Source organism: Elephas maximus, chromosome 17, assembly GCF_024166365.1.
Source record: "Elephas maximus indicus isolate mEleMax1 chromosome 17, mEleMax1 primary haplotype, whole genome shotgun sequence".
Taxonomy (NCBI): domain Eukaryota; kingdom Metazoa; phylum Chordata; class Mammalia; order Proboscidea; family Elephantidae; genus Elephas; species Elephas maximus.
The window spans coordinates 86,397,254-86,411,138 of record NC_064835.1 but is presented as its reverse complement, the minus strand read 5'-3'; the positions used below and the strand labels follow the sequence as shown (position 1 = coordinate 86,411,138).

At 40.5% G+C, this 13,885-nt stretch overlaps 1 protein-coding gene across 1 annotated transcript in view; it reads left to right on the top strand.

Annotated features, from left to right (window-relative positions):
- The window catches only part of EIF5B (eukaryotic translation initiation factor 5B), a 71,866-nt gene that overhangs the window by 44,376 nt on the left and 13,605 nt on the right, over positions 1–13,885 (top strand). Inside the window, exons 11-14 of the mRNA XM_049856584.1 lie at positions 4,803–4,910; positions 5,100–5,210; positions 11,952–12,019; positions 12,610–12,751. Of these exons, the coding sequence (XP_049712541.1) occupies positions 4,803–4,910; positions 5,100–5,210; positions 11,952–12,019; positions 12,610–12,751 (429 nt within the window). The remainder of the gene's footprint in view (positions 1–4,802; positions 4,911–5,099; positions 5,211–11,951; positions 12,020–12,609; positions 12,752–13,885) is intronic.

Sequence of the window (13,885 nt, the reverse complement as noted above, 5' to 3'; positions counted from 1 at the left end):
GATATAGGACAAAACGTTACGAACTGTTTTATGCCAGTTGACTGAGCTGTCCTATGAGACTATGATCCTAAGCCGTTTTTCCCAGTAAACCAACCCCATGAAGTGTTTGGATATGTCTAGGAACTCTCCATGACTGTGCCCCCTGTGTACTTTACTGTATGTTATGGATGTATAGATACGTATACAGCACACACGAACGTTTATCACTTCGGTTTTTATAAGGATAATTTTGCTGCATACAGAATTCTTGGTTGACAGTTCTTTTCCATTCAGTACTTTGAGCGTGCCGTCCGACTGCCTTCTGGCCTCCCCTGTGTCTGATGAGAAGGCAGTTACTGATTTTATGAGGAATCCCTGGTACGTGGTGAATGATTTTTCTCTTGTGGCCAGGATTTTATTTTCGACTTTGGCGTTCAGCAGTTTAACTATGATGCGTATAGGTTGAATATCTGAGTTTATCCTACCTGGAGTTAATTGAGCTCCTTGAATGTACAGATTAATGTTTTTCATCAAATTTTGGGAGTTTTTGACCATTATTTCTTCAGATATTTTTCCTGCCTGTTTCTCTGCTTTCCTTTTGGAAACCACCTTGCGTGCACCCCCTCACACACACGTTGGTGCACTTGGTTTTGTTCCTCTGGTCTCTGAATGTCTCTTCATATTTCTTTTAGTTGTGCAGATTTGATAATTTCTATTAATTTATCTTCAAGTCCTTTGATTCTTCTGCCAGCTCAGATGTTCTGTGAGCACCTTGAGTAAATTTTTAAATTTGTTATTGAACTTCTTAACTCCAGAATTTTCCCACGCTTTTAAAAATAATTTGTTTCTCTTTATTGATACCCTTTATAGGACTTGTCATTGCCATCCCACCTCCCTTCATTTCTTTAGAGGTGGTTCCCTTTAGTCCTCTGAACAGACAGTAAGTCCCTGGGTTAGGAACTTGCCCTTCAGTGTTATGTACATTTGCCCTCACTTTGAAAAGCTCCAACTAACCCCCGTTTGCAACGAATTCATCACAGTCACCTTCACGTGCTGCACGTGCAGCTTTTAAATCATTGAAAAGGCTTTGATCCTCTCCTTGCGCTGAAGTCAGGCTGAACGAGAACCATACGCACCTGTTCTGACTGACTTACAAATTCTGAGAGAGGTCATTGGGAATGGGTCTGTTTGTAATCTGAGGACCGTCTCTATTTATAGCTGCTTTTAAGCCTTTATCTGCTGAGTCCAACATCTGGGCTGCTCAGACAGTTTCTATTGATTCTTTGTTTTCTGTGTTATAGGTCCCACCAGGCGCTCCTTGGAAACTCTGTGGGGCAGTTCTACTCTGTCCTATAGGGTCGCTGAATGGGAATTGACTCTACCGCGGTGCGCTTGGAGTAGGCTTGTGTTATAGGTCACGTTTTCCTGTTACTTTTTATGCCTTGTAATTTTTTTATTGACAGGTGGACATTTCAGATAATATATTTTAGCAACTCTTAATGTTTTTTTTTTAATTTAGGCGGCCCTCTACAAGGGTGGTGGTTGTGGCCATTTTTATTTGTTTAGTGAATTGGCATAGGCTAATTGAATGGAATCTGTTTGTTCTGTCGCATAGAGCTACTAATGTCTTTGCTTTTTTTTTTTTTTTTTTTGGCTTCTGTTTTTTCTTTTAATTCTTGTTTTTAAGTCTGACTTTATAGGGGTTGAACCTGGGTCCATGTATCTTAGTGCGCAGCTAACGATTGCTGGATGGTTGTCCTTGATCCAGTAAGGCTTCTACCTTTTGCCAGTGGATCTGTGTATGGCTTAAGGTGTACATTCAAGCTTCAGAGAGTGTACTGGTCTGCTGTGGTTTTTAACTTTATACATTGGCAAGCTCTCTTATTGAGCTGGGAGCAAGTAGCTCACTGAGGACCTTCCTGGTCTCTTGTGAGTGTGTGTGCACCTTCCTGTGAGCACAGACTTCCAGACTATGGATCTCCCTGTTCAGTTCTGTCTCATCTTTCAGGCTGTCTCGTCACCAGTATTGAGACCTTAATGTAGCCCTGATTTTAGCCTTCCCTCTGTCTTTGCCACTGAGATCACTACTGTTTTTGATGACAACCATGGTAATGAAATGTCCCATCCCACAATCCCACACCACTCCCACCCCATGGAGCTGTAGGAGTGGGAGGAACGTGATGGAGCAGCCGCTGTCTAAAATTCCTCAGACTTGCATTGCTTTTACTGAAGGTCGATAGATTTTCTTGAATTAAATGTTCTCAGTGTGTTATATGCCTTTGCCAATTTCCATAGTCTTTAGATGGTTGTTTTTTTACTATTTTGTCCAGTTTTAGCATTGTTCTTTAGAGAGGGGATTTACTGAGCTTCTGATCCAGCATTGAAGAAGTTCCCCTTAGTATCTTTATGCTGCGTTTTCTGTTATTTTTTATAGAAGGGTCCTAATTTAAGTTCGGAAACCCTGGTGGCACAGTGGTTAAGTGCTACGGCTGCTAACCAAAGGGTTGGCAGTTTGAATCCGCCAGGCTCTCTTAGGAAACTGTATGGGGCAGTTCTACTCTGTCCTATAGGGTCGCTATGAGTCGGAATCGACTTGATGGCATTGGATTTGTTTTTTTTGTAATTTAAATTCACTGTTCCAAAAACTTGTTACATTTATAATTTTCTACACTTGATCCCAGACTTCCTGAGTCAGAATCCCCATTGTGGATAAGAGTCTCTGCTTACATGATTGTAATGCGGCTAGACAGGCATCTCTTCTGGGTTTTGAAAAATACTCGTTATGGAGCCCTCCACTAAAGAGCATTAAGTTGTTACTATATTTTCACTGTTATAAACAGTACAGCAGTGAGCAAACACTGTTGTACCTGTACATTTTTGTCCCCTCCTTGCTTCAGGATACTTGGAGATGAAATTTCTGAGTCAAAATCTGTATACCACACAGCCCTCCAGAAAAGTGTATCACTGTCACCAAGTGTGGGAGAGGACACAGTTCTCATCCATTTCAAATCTAATTGAGGCCCTGAGATTGAATTTGAATTGCACCTACTGTGAGGCTGTACTACTTTCAGTGCACGTATACGCCCCACTTCGTGCTCATCACCGCCATCTCACTGTGACACTCCAAGAAGTTTTTCATTCCAGGGTGATTTTCCATGGAAAAAAATCCAGTGTCTAGTGCTAGAAATGAAACTAAAGAGCTCTTACAAAAATAGTTTTTAGCTGGAAAATAATTTTATAAATGACAGTACTTCCGGGTTTTGATGAAAGCCTGTTTCATTTGAATGTTGGCTTTACTGTACTTGAAAAGTTGTCATTTTGAAGAACTTTGCTGGCATGTATTCTTGTTTGGTCATCAGAAAGCTGAAGTATTTAGGTCAGTGCTACAGAGAAACACAGTTTGGTTTGAGGAAAATCTTTCTCACAATTATTAGCATACATGGAAGTGATAGTGACTTGGGAAGGTGATACTGTATTTTTTCACAAATAATGCTCCCACATAATAATGTGACCCCACACTTGTAACATGTGGAAATGGTGAAATTTAAAAACAGCTCTGGCACAGTGTGCCCATGCATATACTGTGCACTTCTGTGAAATTTCTAGAGGTGATTTTCAGCCTCATTCACCCACCCTCTCAAGTTGGAGGTAAATCTTATCATTCTGTTCATTTTGCTTACTTAATCTCCTGCTTATGTGCATAAAAACAAGTATGAAAATGTTTCTTTGATCATAATTGTATAATAAAGGTATAAGCCATGATCAAGAAGTCACGGATTAAGTTTGGTAGTCGCCCATAGTCAGAAGATAAACAATGGAAACTGTGTTTCTGCTATTTCAGGTGATGATTGTAGCTCGTTGGCTCAACATTTGAATGTGAAAACTTCATCAGATCTCTAAGTGAAGCCATTAGGTTAAGTCTGCTTATTTCATAGCTTAATTATGTCATAGCTTAATTACGGCAGTGGTAATTATGTCTTAGCATGAATTGAAGCCAGCAACGTGTAAAAAAAAAAATTGGCATAGCACGCTGATGAAAGGAATGTTCAAGGGGGTTGTGGGTTGGCAAAAAAAGTGTAAGGCATGCGTTATTTGCAAAAAATGGTAAATGTCGTTGGACTTATTTAAGCTTAGACTTAATAAACGCTCCTGAGGAGGTTTTATAGCCTTTGTGTGCTGGTTAACAGTTTGAAATAAATTACTTTTTAAGAATCTTCACAATTCTTAGGTTTTAGTGAGTTTTTTTAATGCCATAGAGTGCCTTTATATAGATTCCTATATAAGCTAGAGGTTGTACTGTATATGACAGAAAAGTCAATTCATTTCGTATTCATTATATTTTGTTAAATTAGCTTTGTACAAAAGTGTTCAGAAAGTTTGAGCTGACACTTTACACAATTCCTACTTATATTTAACAGTGCTACTTTTTTTTTTACTCTGAAATCTGGAGCCCTGGCAGCATAGTGGTTAAGAGCTCGGCTGCTAACCAAAAGGTCAGCAGTTCGAATCCATCAGCCGCTTCATGGAAGCCCTATGGGGCAGTTCTTCTGTGTCCTATGGAATGGCCGTGAGTCAGAACTGACTTGATGGCACCTAACAACAACACAGCACTCTGAAATCTGTACCATTCAGGTTTGTCCTTGTCCGAAGGTGCTGTGATGGAAATCAGATCGTGAAGTTTACACTGTAAAACGTAATACCGTGTCATCAAATCAGTGAAGAACTTGGATGTGGATTGTGGCGTTCTGTGGCCTGGGAAAAATACAGGACAGTGATGATGAGGATTTGAAATATTTACTTTTGTGATTTTTTTTCATCCATAGAAACGGAGACTTGAACACAGTAAAAATGTAAATACAGAAAAGCTGAGAGCCCCTATTATCTGTGTACTTGGACATGTGGACACAGGGAAGACAAAAATTCTGGATAAAGTAAGAAAATATTTTATGCATTGATGTGATTTTTTTTAAGCGAATGATACCTTATAAAAAAAGCTAATAAAAACCATAGTACATATAGGGATCTCTGTATAAAATAAGTAAATTACTAATTTCTTATTACTTTTGCATTTCAGTTTTTCCACTTCAAAATACAAACCTGAATTTCCTATCTTCTCACAGCTCCGGCACACTCATGTTCAAGATGGTGAAGCAGGAGGTATCACACAACAGATTGGGGCCACTAATGTTCCCCTTGAAGCAATTAATGAACAGACTAAGATGATCAAGAATGTAAGTGCACTGTCTTTCACATGGGCGTTTTAATCTCTAGCAAAAATTGAGAAAAAAACTATTTCAAATACAGAGAAAAGCACAGAGAACGTGTGACAGAGACCCCTGTGCTCCCCGTGCAGAAATAACGTGTAAACCTTTGCCTGCTTTTGCTTCAGATCTTCCTTTCAGAGAAATAAAACAGTACCTGTTGTAGGAGCGCTCGCTCACACTCCGTTCCTTCCCTCTCTCCCTGGGCAGCCACTATTGAGAAGTTAGAGTATATCATTCTCCTCTACCTTTTAATACTTGACCATGTATCTCCATGTTTAAAAATCCTGTTTCTTCCCCCCGACCTTTCTTTTCCTTCTAACAAATTGATTATATTTTATGTCCTTTATTTCTTTCTCCTGGCTTGGAATTTATTCCGCTTATTTATATTAAATATTAACACCATAAGGAAAATCACTTAAGTGTAAAGCTTAGTGAGTCCAACACCTTGGTAAGTGCCATCCTTGCAGGAAGACTGAACCTTGGCAGATACCTCAGAAGTCCTCTAGATGCCCCTTCCTCATCAAAACCCTCTTCTTCCACCCCAGAGCAACTTTGAAGGTAATCTCTACCTTTTAATGTATTCAGGATACAAAATGGTGATATTCCAATCCTGTCATCCATCTTTATTGATTTGATTACTCCTGTAGAGAAACTTTACCTCACCTGTCGATTGGTTACTCAGTGAGAGGAAGCATAGGCAAGGCAAGTAAACACCGGCCCTTACCTTTATTTTCAGCTTTTAAAATAGAGAGTGACCAAGTTGGTTGTGTTTTATATTATTATGAACTAATGGATGTAAACTTTCTTACTCTGTTTCTGTCCATTTCAGTGGTTGTTGATGCTGAGATAGTCCCATCTTTGCCCAGTAATTGGTTCCTGAGTCTTTCTGATATAATTTTTGTAGTCTTAGTCTTTGATTGCATCCACATATCTAGTATCCATAGCAGTGTGTTCAAGGCTCATCTTATACATTTCCCACCCAAGGCCTGGAATGGTGGTTTCTTCCTGAGATCCTGGTCCGTGTTAATGGAAAGTGGTTCTCAGACAGCAGGCAGCGGGCAGAGCGAGGGAATTAAAAAGTGAGTGTGTCTGTGAAGGTAGAGCTCCTCATGAGCTCACACTGGTCCTTCTAACTTGTATTTAGGACTTCAAGGTGTTTGCTTAATTAACCTCTTCCTACGTATATCTCTGGAGTGCTGGTGGCACAGTGGTTAAGGGCTATGGCGAGCTACGGCTGCTAACTAAAAGGTTGGCGTTGGAACCCTCCAGCTGCTCCTTGGAAACCCTGTGGGGCAGTTCTGCTCTGTCCCGTAGGGTCGCTGTGTGTCAGAATTGACTCAGCGGCGATGGGTTTTACTTAAATCTATATCTGTCTTTTGTTCCCCATGTTGAGACTCCTGGGTCTGAAGGACATCCAGGATGGTAGAATTAGAATATCACATAATTACTCACTTGCCTCATCCTGTGTTATACATACATTCTCAGAGTAAGAGTACCGAGACTATCACCTGCGTGGTTACTGAAACAGTTCTTAAAAAGTATTTTTGTGTAGATACCTCCTATTCATTCTCTCTCTGTCAGTTTAGGTCATTTTATTTTAGCAGTTGTACTCCTTCTGCATTGTTGGCGTGTATTGATTAGGATCCAATCAGGAGAGACCCCACACAGCAATTTGAACAGGGAGATTTGGTCTAAAAAATTAAGGGATTGCAGTAATGGTGAATTGGTTAAGAGGGGAGAAAGAGAGAAGAGTAAAGAATAGCTTAGAGCTGAGGGAAGGGTACGCAAAGAAGGAATGACATTGGAGGGAAAATGTTCCCAACGCCAATATTCCGACCTCATTGGAGGGGTATGGCTGAAGCCCACTGGATGTTGGCAAAGTCTGTGTTGTCCTGGGCCAGAGCTGGTCCATAGTCTCAGGCTGATGCTGGCGGACAGAGAACCTACCATCTACCGGGGTGCCAACAGAATTGCCCAGGAAGCTGCCCCAGAGGTTGTTGGCCTGCTTCTGGAAAGCCATCTGGAGTATCCCCTGGATTCCTGGAAAGCTACAGGGAACTGGGAGGTTGCTGTGACTGGGAAGCTCTTAAGAAGTCACCTGGAAGTGAGCTGGGATGCCCGCAGGACTTGTTGGTAGCAGTGCCTTGAATTTGAACTTGGTAATATGGCGGGGTTTTTTGGTTTAATTTCGCTGAACTTGAGGCTCAAAGCACTTTGCGGGGAGGTGCTGCTTACTGCAGGAATACCACTCTCCCAGTGTGGGTTAGTTTGCTGGGGAAATTGGGAGGTGCTCCTTGCTGCTGGTGGTGAGGGTGCCGCCCCAAAGAGCCCCTACACTGCAACCCAGTGAGCTCATGGAACTGGGAAGAGAAAACCTCTTCCTCCTCCAGTGTCCCATGAGCACCTTCTAATGACAAAGCTTAGTGTTGCTGGTCCTTAAAGGAGAATTATTTATAAGGTCCAGTTCCATTATCTCAGAGGAGGTGGAAGTGGTGAATTTGGAGCTGAAAATTGGTAAATTGATAACTGACACACAGAAAAGGCGTTTTTGCATGCTAGTCTCTGCCTTTATCCTTATTTAGTCTTAGTTCTGCATGTTAAAAGAATGTGAGCTTGTCTCTCTGTTTTTGTTCAAATTTTGGTTTTATAAAAGCTCATTTTCTAGTAGATCCCTGAGGAAAGAATCATGGGAATAATATTTCTTGAGTTTTGAATATTGAAGAGCTATTTTCTTTGCCTAAGTATATTAAATGTTAGCCCAATTACTTCAGGCGAGTTAGATGACAAGCTGATTTCTATCCTTTTTAAGTCATTTGGTCTTTTTGCATCTCGGGTTTACTTCTGGGTGAATTTTCCAGTAACGTGGTGGTGTATTTCAGCATTTAGTTTTACTTCTTTATTTCAGGACTGTTTTCTTGAATAACAACTTTCAGAATTTGTCGTTTGCCTTGCTTTGTTACTTTTCAAGGATTTTGATTCCCCGTCGTCATCAGAGTCCTGTCACAGGAGCTGCTTTCTCTCAAATCCTTTTGCTCCCCTTTCTTTTTATGAAAACTTTCCCCCTTCATCTTTTATTTTTCAGGTATGTTACTCACACTTGTGTTCATTTTAGTTTAATGATTTCTGAAATTCTTTTTTTGTTTAATTTATAATTAATTGTTATTGGTATCTTCAGATAGTCTCTTCCTTCTTCTCCTTTCTCCTTCTGGAGTTAGAATTCACATCTCCTCATTCTTGCCTGGTTTCAAGTGCTTCCTTTTCTACTTAAAAAAAAAACTCTGTTGTGTCCAACTTCCCGTTATTAAGGGTTATATGTCTTGTGGTTTGTAGTTTTTAGTCTTCACGTGAAGTTTTTATGTTTGTTAGTGCCATGGCCAATGTGTTCTGGGAGTTTCTCCACAAAGCCGTTTTATGTTTGCTCCTGTCAGCCACCTCTTTCAGTTTTCAGTAGCCTAGAGCTGAGTTTTCATTTTGTAGCTTGGGAGTTGTACACCAGTAGTGTAAATTCAACACAGCCTTGTTGTCAGGTGCTGTTGAGAATGAAACACTGCCCGGTCGTGCGCCATCCTTACAATCGTTGTTATGCTTAAGCCCATTGTTGCAGCCCCTGTGTCAGCCCACCTCATTGAGGGTCTTCCTCTTTTCCACTGACTCTGTACTTTACTGTTTTTTTTTTTTTTTTTTTTTCTGTATTTTACCAAGTACGATGTCCTTCTCCAGGGACTGATCCCTCCTGACAACATGTCCAAAGTATGTGAGACACAGTCTTGCCATCCTTGCTTCTAAGGAGCATTCTGGTTGTACTTCTTCCAAGACAGATTTGTTCGTTCTTCTGGCAGTCCGTGGTATATTCAACATTCTTTGCCAACACCACAAGTCAAAGGCATCAATTCCTCTTCAGTCTTCCTTATTCATTGTCCAGCTTTCACGTGCATATGATTCGATTGAGAATACCACGGCTTGGGTCAGGCGCACCTCAGTCATCGAAGTGACATCTTTGCTTTTCAACATTTTAAAGAGGTCCTTTGTAGCAGATTTGCCTAATGTAATGTGTCTTTTGATTTCTTGACTGCTGCTTGCATGGCTATTGATTGTGGATCCAAGTAAAATGAAATCCTTGACAATTCAATCTTTTCTCCTTTTATCATGATGTTGCTTATTGGTCCAGTTATGTGGATTTTTGTTTTCTTTATATTGAGATGTAATCCATACGAAGGCTGTGGTCTTTGATCTTCATTAGTAAGTGCTTCAAGTCCTCTTCACTTTCAGCAAGCAAGGTTGTGTCATCTGCATAATGCAGGTTGTTAATGAGTCTTCCTCCAATCCTGATGCCCAGTTCTTCTTCATATAGTCCAGCTTCTCGTATTATTTGCTCAGCGTACAGATTGAGTAGGTATCGTGAAAATAGAACCCTGATGCACACCTTTCCTGACTTTAAACCAATCAGTATCCCCTTGTTCTGTCCGAACAACTGCCTTGATCTATGTAAAGGTTCCTTATGAGCACAGTTAAGTGTTTTGGAGTTCCCACTCTTTGCAGCGTTATTTATAATTTGTTATGATCCACACAGTCGAATGCCTTTGTATAGTCAATAAAACATTCTTCCAGTATTCTCTGCTTTCAGCCAGGATCCATCTGACATCAGTAATGATATCCCTGGTTCCACGTCCTCTTCTGAATCCGGCCTGAATTTCTGGCAGTTCCCTGTGGATATGCTGCTATAGCTACTTTTAAGTGATCTTCGGCAAAATTTTGCTTGCATGTGATAATTTTGTTCTGTAATTTCTGAATTCGGTTGGATCACCTTTCTTGGGAATAGGCATAAATATGGATCTCTTTCAGTTGATTGGCCAGGAAGCTGTCTTCCATATTTCTTGGCATAGATGAGTGAGCACCTTCAGTGCTACATCTGTTTGTTGAAACATCTCGATTGATATTCTGTCAATTCCTGGAGCCTTGTTTTTCACCAGTGCCTTCAGTGCAGGTTGGACCTTCTGTACCATCAGTTCCTGATCATATGCCACCTCTTGAAATGTTTGAACATCAACTAATTCTTTTTGGTATAATGTCTCTGTGTATTCCTTCCATCTTCTTTTGATGCCTCCTGCATCATTTAATATTTTCCCCATAGAATCCTTCACTATTGCAACTTGAGGCTTGAGTGTTTTCTGCAGCTCTTTCAGCTTGAGATACGCCAAGCTTGCTCTTCCCTTTTGGTTTTCCATCTCCAGCTCTTTGCATATGTCGTTAGAATACTTTACTTTGTCTTCTCGAGCCGCCCTTTGAAATCTTCTGTTTAGTTCTTTTACCTCATCATTTTTTCATTTTGCTTTAGCTGCTCAACGTTTGAGAGCAAGTTTCAGAGTCTCCTCTGACATTCATCTTGGTCTTTTCTTTCCTTTCAACACAAGTTTAGAGTTATGATTAACAGAACACTTAGCACCTCTCTTCATGAACCTAAATTAGAGACCTTTTTCCATTTTGTTCTTTGTGCTGCTGGTGTTTTTATACTTCCCCTAACACAGAAGGATCGAAGCCCCTTCAGGCCCTGGCTTATACAGGGATCTCACTTCCAGCCCCTTGCTTCACCTGGTCCTGGGATGGTGAATTCTGTCTTGATAGAATGTTGGACACCAGCCCCCAGGGTTAGAACTTACATTGCAGTCCCTCACTCCCTCAGGCCCCTGAGGTGTAAACTCAAGATGCTTGCTGTCCTGACTCCTTGCTCCCTCCTCATTTCCAGCGCGTGGGGGTTTCCACTTCAGTCTGCGCTTTGTAAATTAAAATTCATTTTGGTTGTATTTTATCTAGTATCAGCCTGTGTACCATATTGCCAGAACATCAAGTCCCACGTCATTTTAGAACATGGGTCAGGAGCAAGGTTTTTATTAGTCGTGTTCTCAGGATAACATTTACACAGCAAGTAGTTGTAATTCTTTATTGTTCGTATTCAGGAAACTGAAATGGGAGTAACTATGGTGCCCAGTAAATACTGACATATAAAATTTGAAACGTTTATATTTGAATCATTCTGACATATAGTTCAGGAGATAAAAGTTGGAAAAATCATTGGAAGATTAATAAAAGTATAGATAAGCATAGTAAAAATTTTGTTTTTGGTGTGTGTGTAACTTGTCTTTATTTTTAGGTTAAAAGAGAAGGTCAGAGTGAGGGCTGTTGTGATGTTGTTTGCGTTCATTTATGTACTTTTGTGCAGAAATTAAGCATTTATGACATTATTTGAATAAAGCAGGGCATGAATGTATTATTTAAAATTTTAGATCAGTGTGGTACATTTTCTTTAAAATATGCTTGGGGATATTTCTGAGAGTTTAGAATCAGTTTAAAATTGGACTAGATAAATTTTCCAAATACCGAGACCCTGCTCTTGCCTGTCAGCTTCTCGTACGTCTCCTGTCAGATGGTTGCTCTGTTTCTCTGGCACCCCACTTACTACGAATCTGCTCTGACTTAGACTGTACCTTAGAGGGGCTCTTTTCTCATTGCAATTTTTTTTTCCTGCAAAACTTTCCATGTTAATGAAAATATTAACTGTTGTGCTTTGCTGGTTGACTCACTGTTTTAAAACAGTTTATTTGGAAAAGGGAGTAGTGATATTTTTCAGGTTTCATGGCAAAATAATTGATAAAGGAGCTTTCATTGTTCTAGCTTTCTTAAGTTTTGCACTTTCCTCCCATGTGTTTTTAGTTTGATAGAGAGAATGTACGGATTCCAGGAATGCTGATCATTGATACTCCTGGGCACGAGTCCTTCAGGTAAGAGGAGTTTGCGTCTTTTGTCATCGAGCAAACTGCTTGAAACTATTAAGTCCAAAAGGTGAATGGGTAAGAAGACCTGATTAGTCATTTACCTTGGGGTAGCAATTTGAGATCTTTGGTCCCTATAACTGCCAATCTTCATCTGACTCATTGGTTTAGTAGTGTTTTATTTGGATACTAGTTTTTTATGGAATGAAGTTTTTCCTACTTTGAAAGAGCACCTCCTTAAAGTGGAATGCAGAACGCCTAATACACACCTAGTCTGTCTCCTCTGAGACCCATTGGAAGTGGAATAGTACGCTTTTGTGTCCTGGCCATATTCCTTAGTACACAAAACTTGGTCAGTCACATTGGCAGAAATATTGGTGTCACTTCTAGAACAAACTCATTCCAGCTGATGTCAGTTTACTGCGTCTGTCAGATAAGCATTTCACAAGTTAAGGGCTAATGGCACTTTATAACGATTTAATGTAGTGCTCCTTTTTTTTTTGTTTATTTAGGTTACAAAAAGAAATTAAATTTTTGAATTTGTTCAAGTAGTCATTTCCAGGCTTTCTGTTTACACATCTTCTTCCTCGTTCTGACAGTAACCTGAGAAACAGAGGGAGCTCTCTGTGTGATATTGCCATTTTAGTTGTGGATATCATGCATGGCCTGGAACCTCAGACCATTGAATCCATCAACCTTCTGAAGTCTAAAAAATGCCCCTTCATTGTTGCGCTCAATAAGGTAAGCTCTCCGGAAAAGTGGACCGTGAACACATGCTTCTTTTCTGTGATTTTTTTAAAAGAAGTATCATAGTGTAATTAACGTATAATAAAATGTGCCCATGCTACATACACAGTTCATTGTGTTGTGACAAATTTGTACACACATACAAGCACCATCATACAAAACATAGACCGTTTCCACGTTCCCACAGAGGCCCCTCCTGCTCTTGTGCAGGCAGTCACACCCTCGCGCTGGCCCCAGGAAACGCTGTCCTGCCTTCTGTCACGAGAGACTAGTTTTGCCTATTTTATAACTTTGCATAGATGGAGTCATACGACGTGTGATCTTCTGAGCCTGACGTCTTTTGCTCAGCCTGTAACTATAGGTTTACCTGTTGTTGCATGTGTCATAGGTTGTCCCTTTTATTGCTGGGTGATAGTCCCTCATGTGGATGCCACCACACTGTTTATCCATTCCCTACTGAAGGACATTTGGATGGATTCCAGTTTCAGGTTATTTATTAATATAGTGGCTATGAGCACGTGTGTACAAATCTGTGCGTAAACATTTGTTTTTGTTTGCCTCGAGTAAATACTTAGGCTCGCTGGGACTTATGGTATGTATGTTCGACTGCAGGAAGCTGCTGCGTTTTTCCAAAGTGGATGTACCATTTTACAGTCTCACCAGTGATGTCTAGAAAGAAGTTCAGTTTCTTCACATCCTGGTCAACACTTATCCTACCTGTAGCCATTCTAATAGGTGTATAACCAAACAACAACAACAAAAAAAAAACCCCGTTGCTGTTGAGTTGAATCTGACTCACAGCGACCCTATAGGACAGAGTAGAACTGCCCCATAGGGTTTCCAGGGAGTGGCTGGTGGATTCCCGCTGCCGACGTTTTGGCTAGCAGCCACAGCTGTTAATGAGTATGCCACCAGGGTTTCAGTAGGTGTGTGGTGCTGAGTTACTGTGGTTTTCACCTGCATGTCCCTGGTGACTGATGCCAGGAGTGTCTTTTCATGTGCTTATTTGCCATCCTTACCTTTTTGTGAAGCGCCTGTTCAGAGACCTTTGCTCATTTTTTTTTGCTAGATTCTTAGTTGCCTTCATGCGTTTCAGAACTCTGTACATTGTCAATGTAAGTCCTTTGT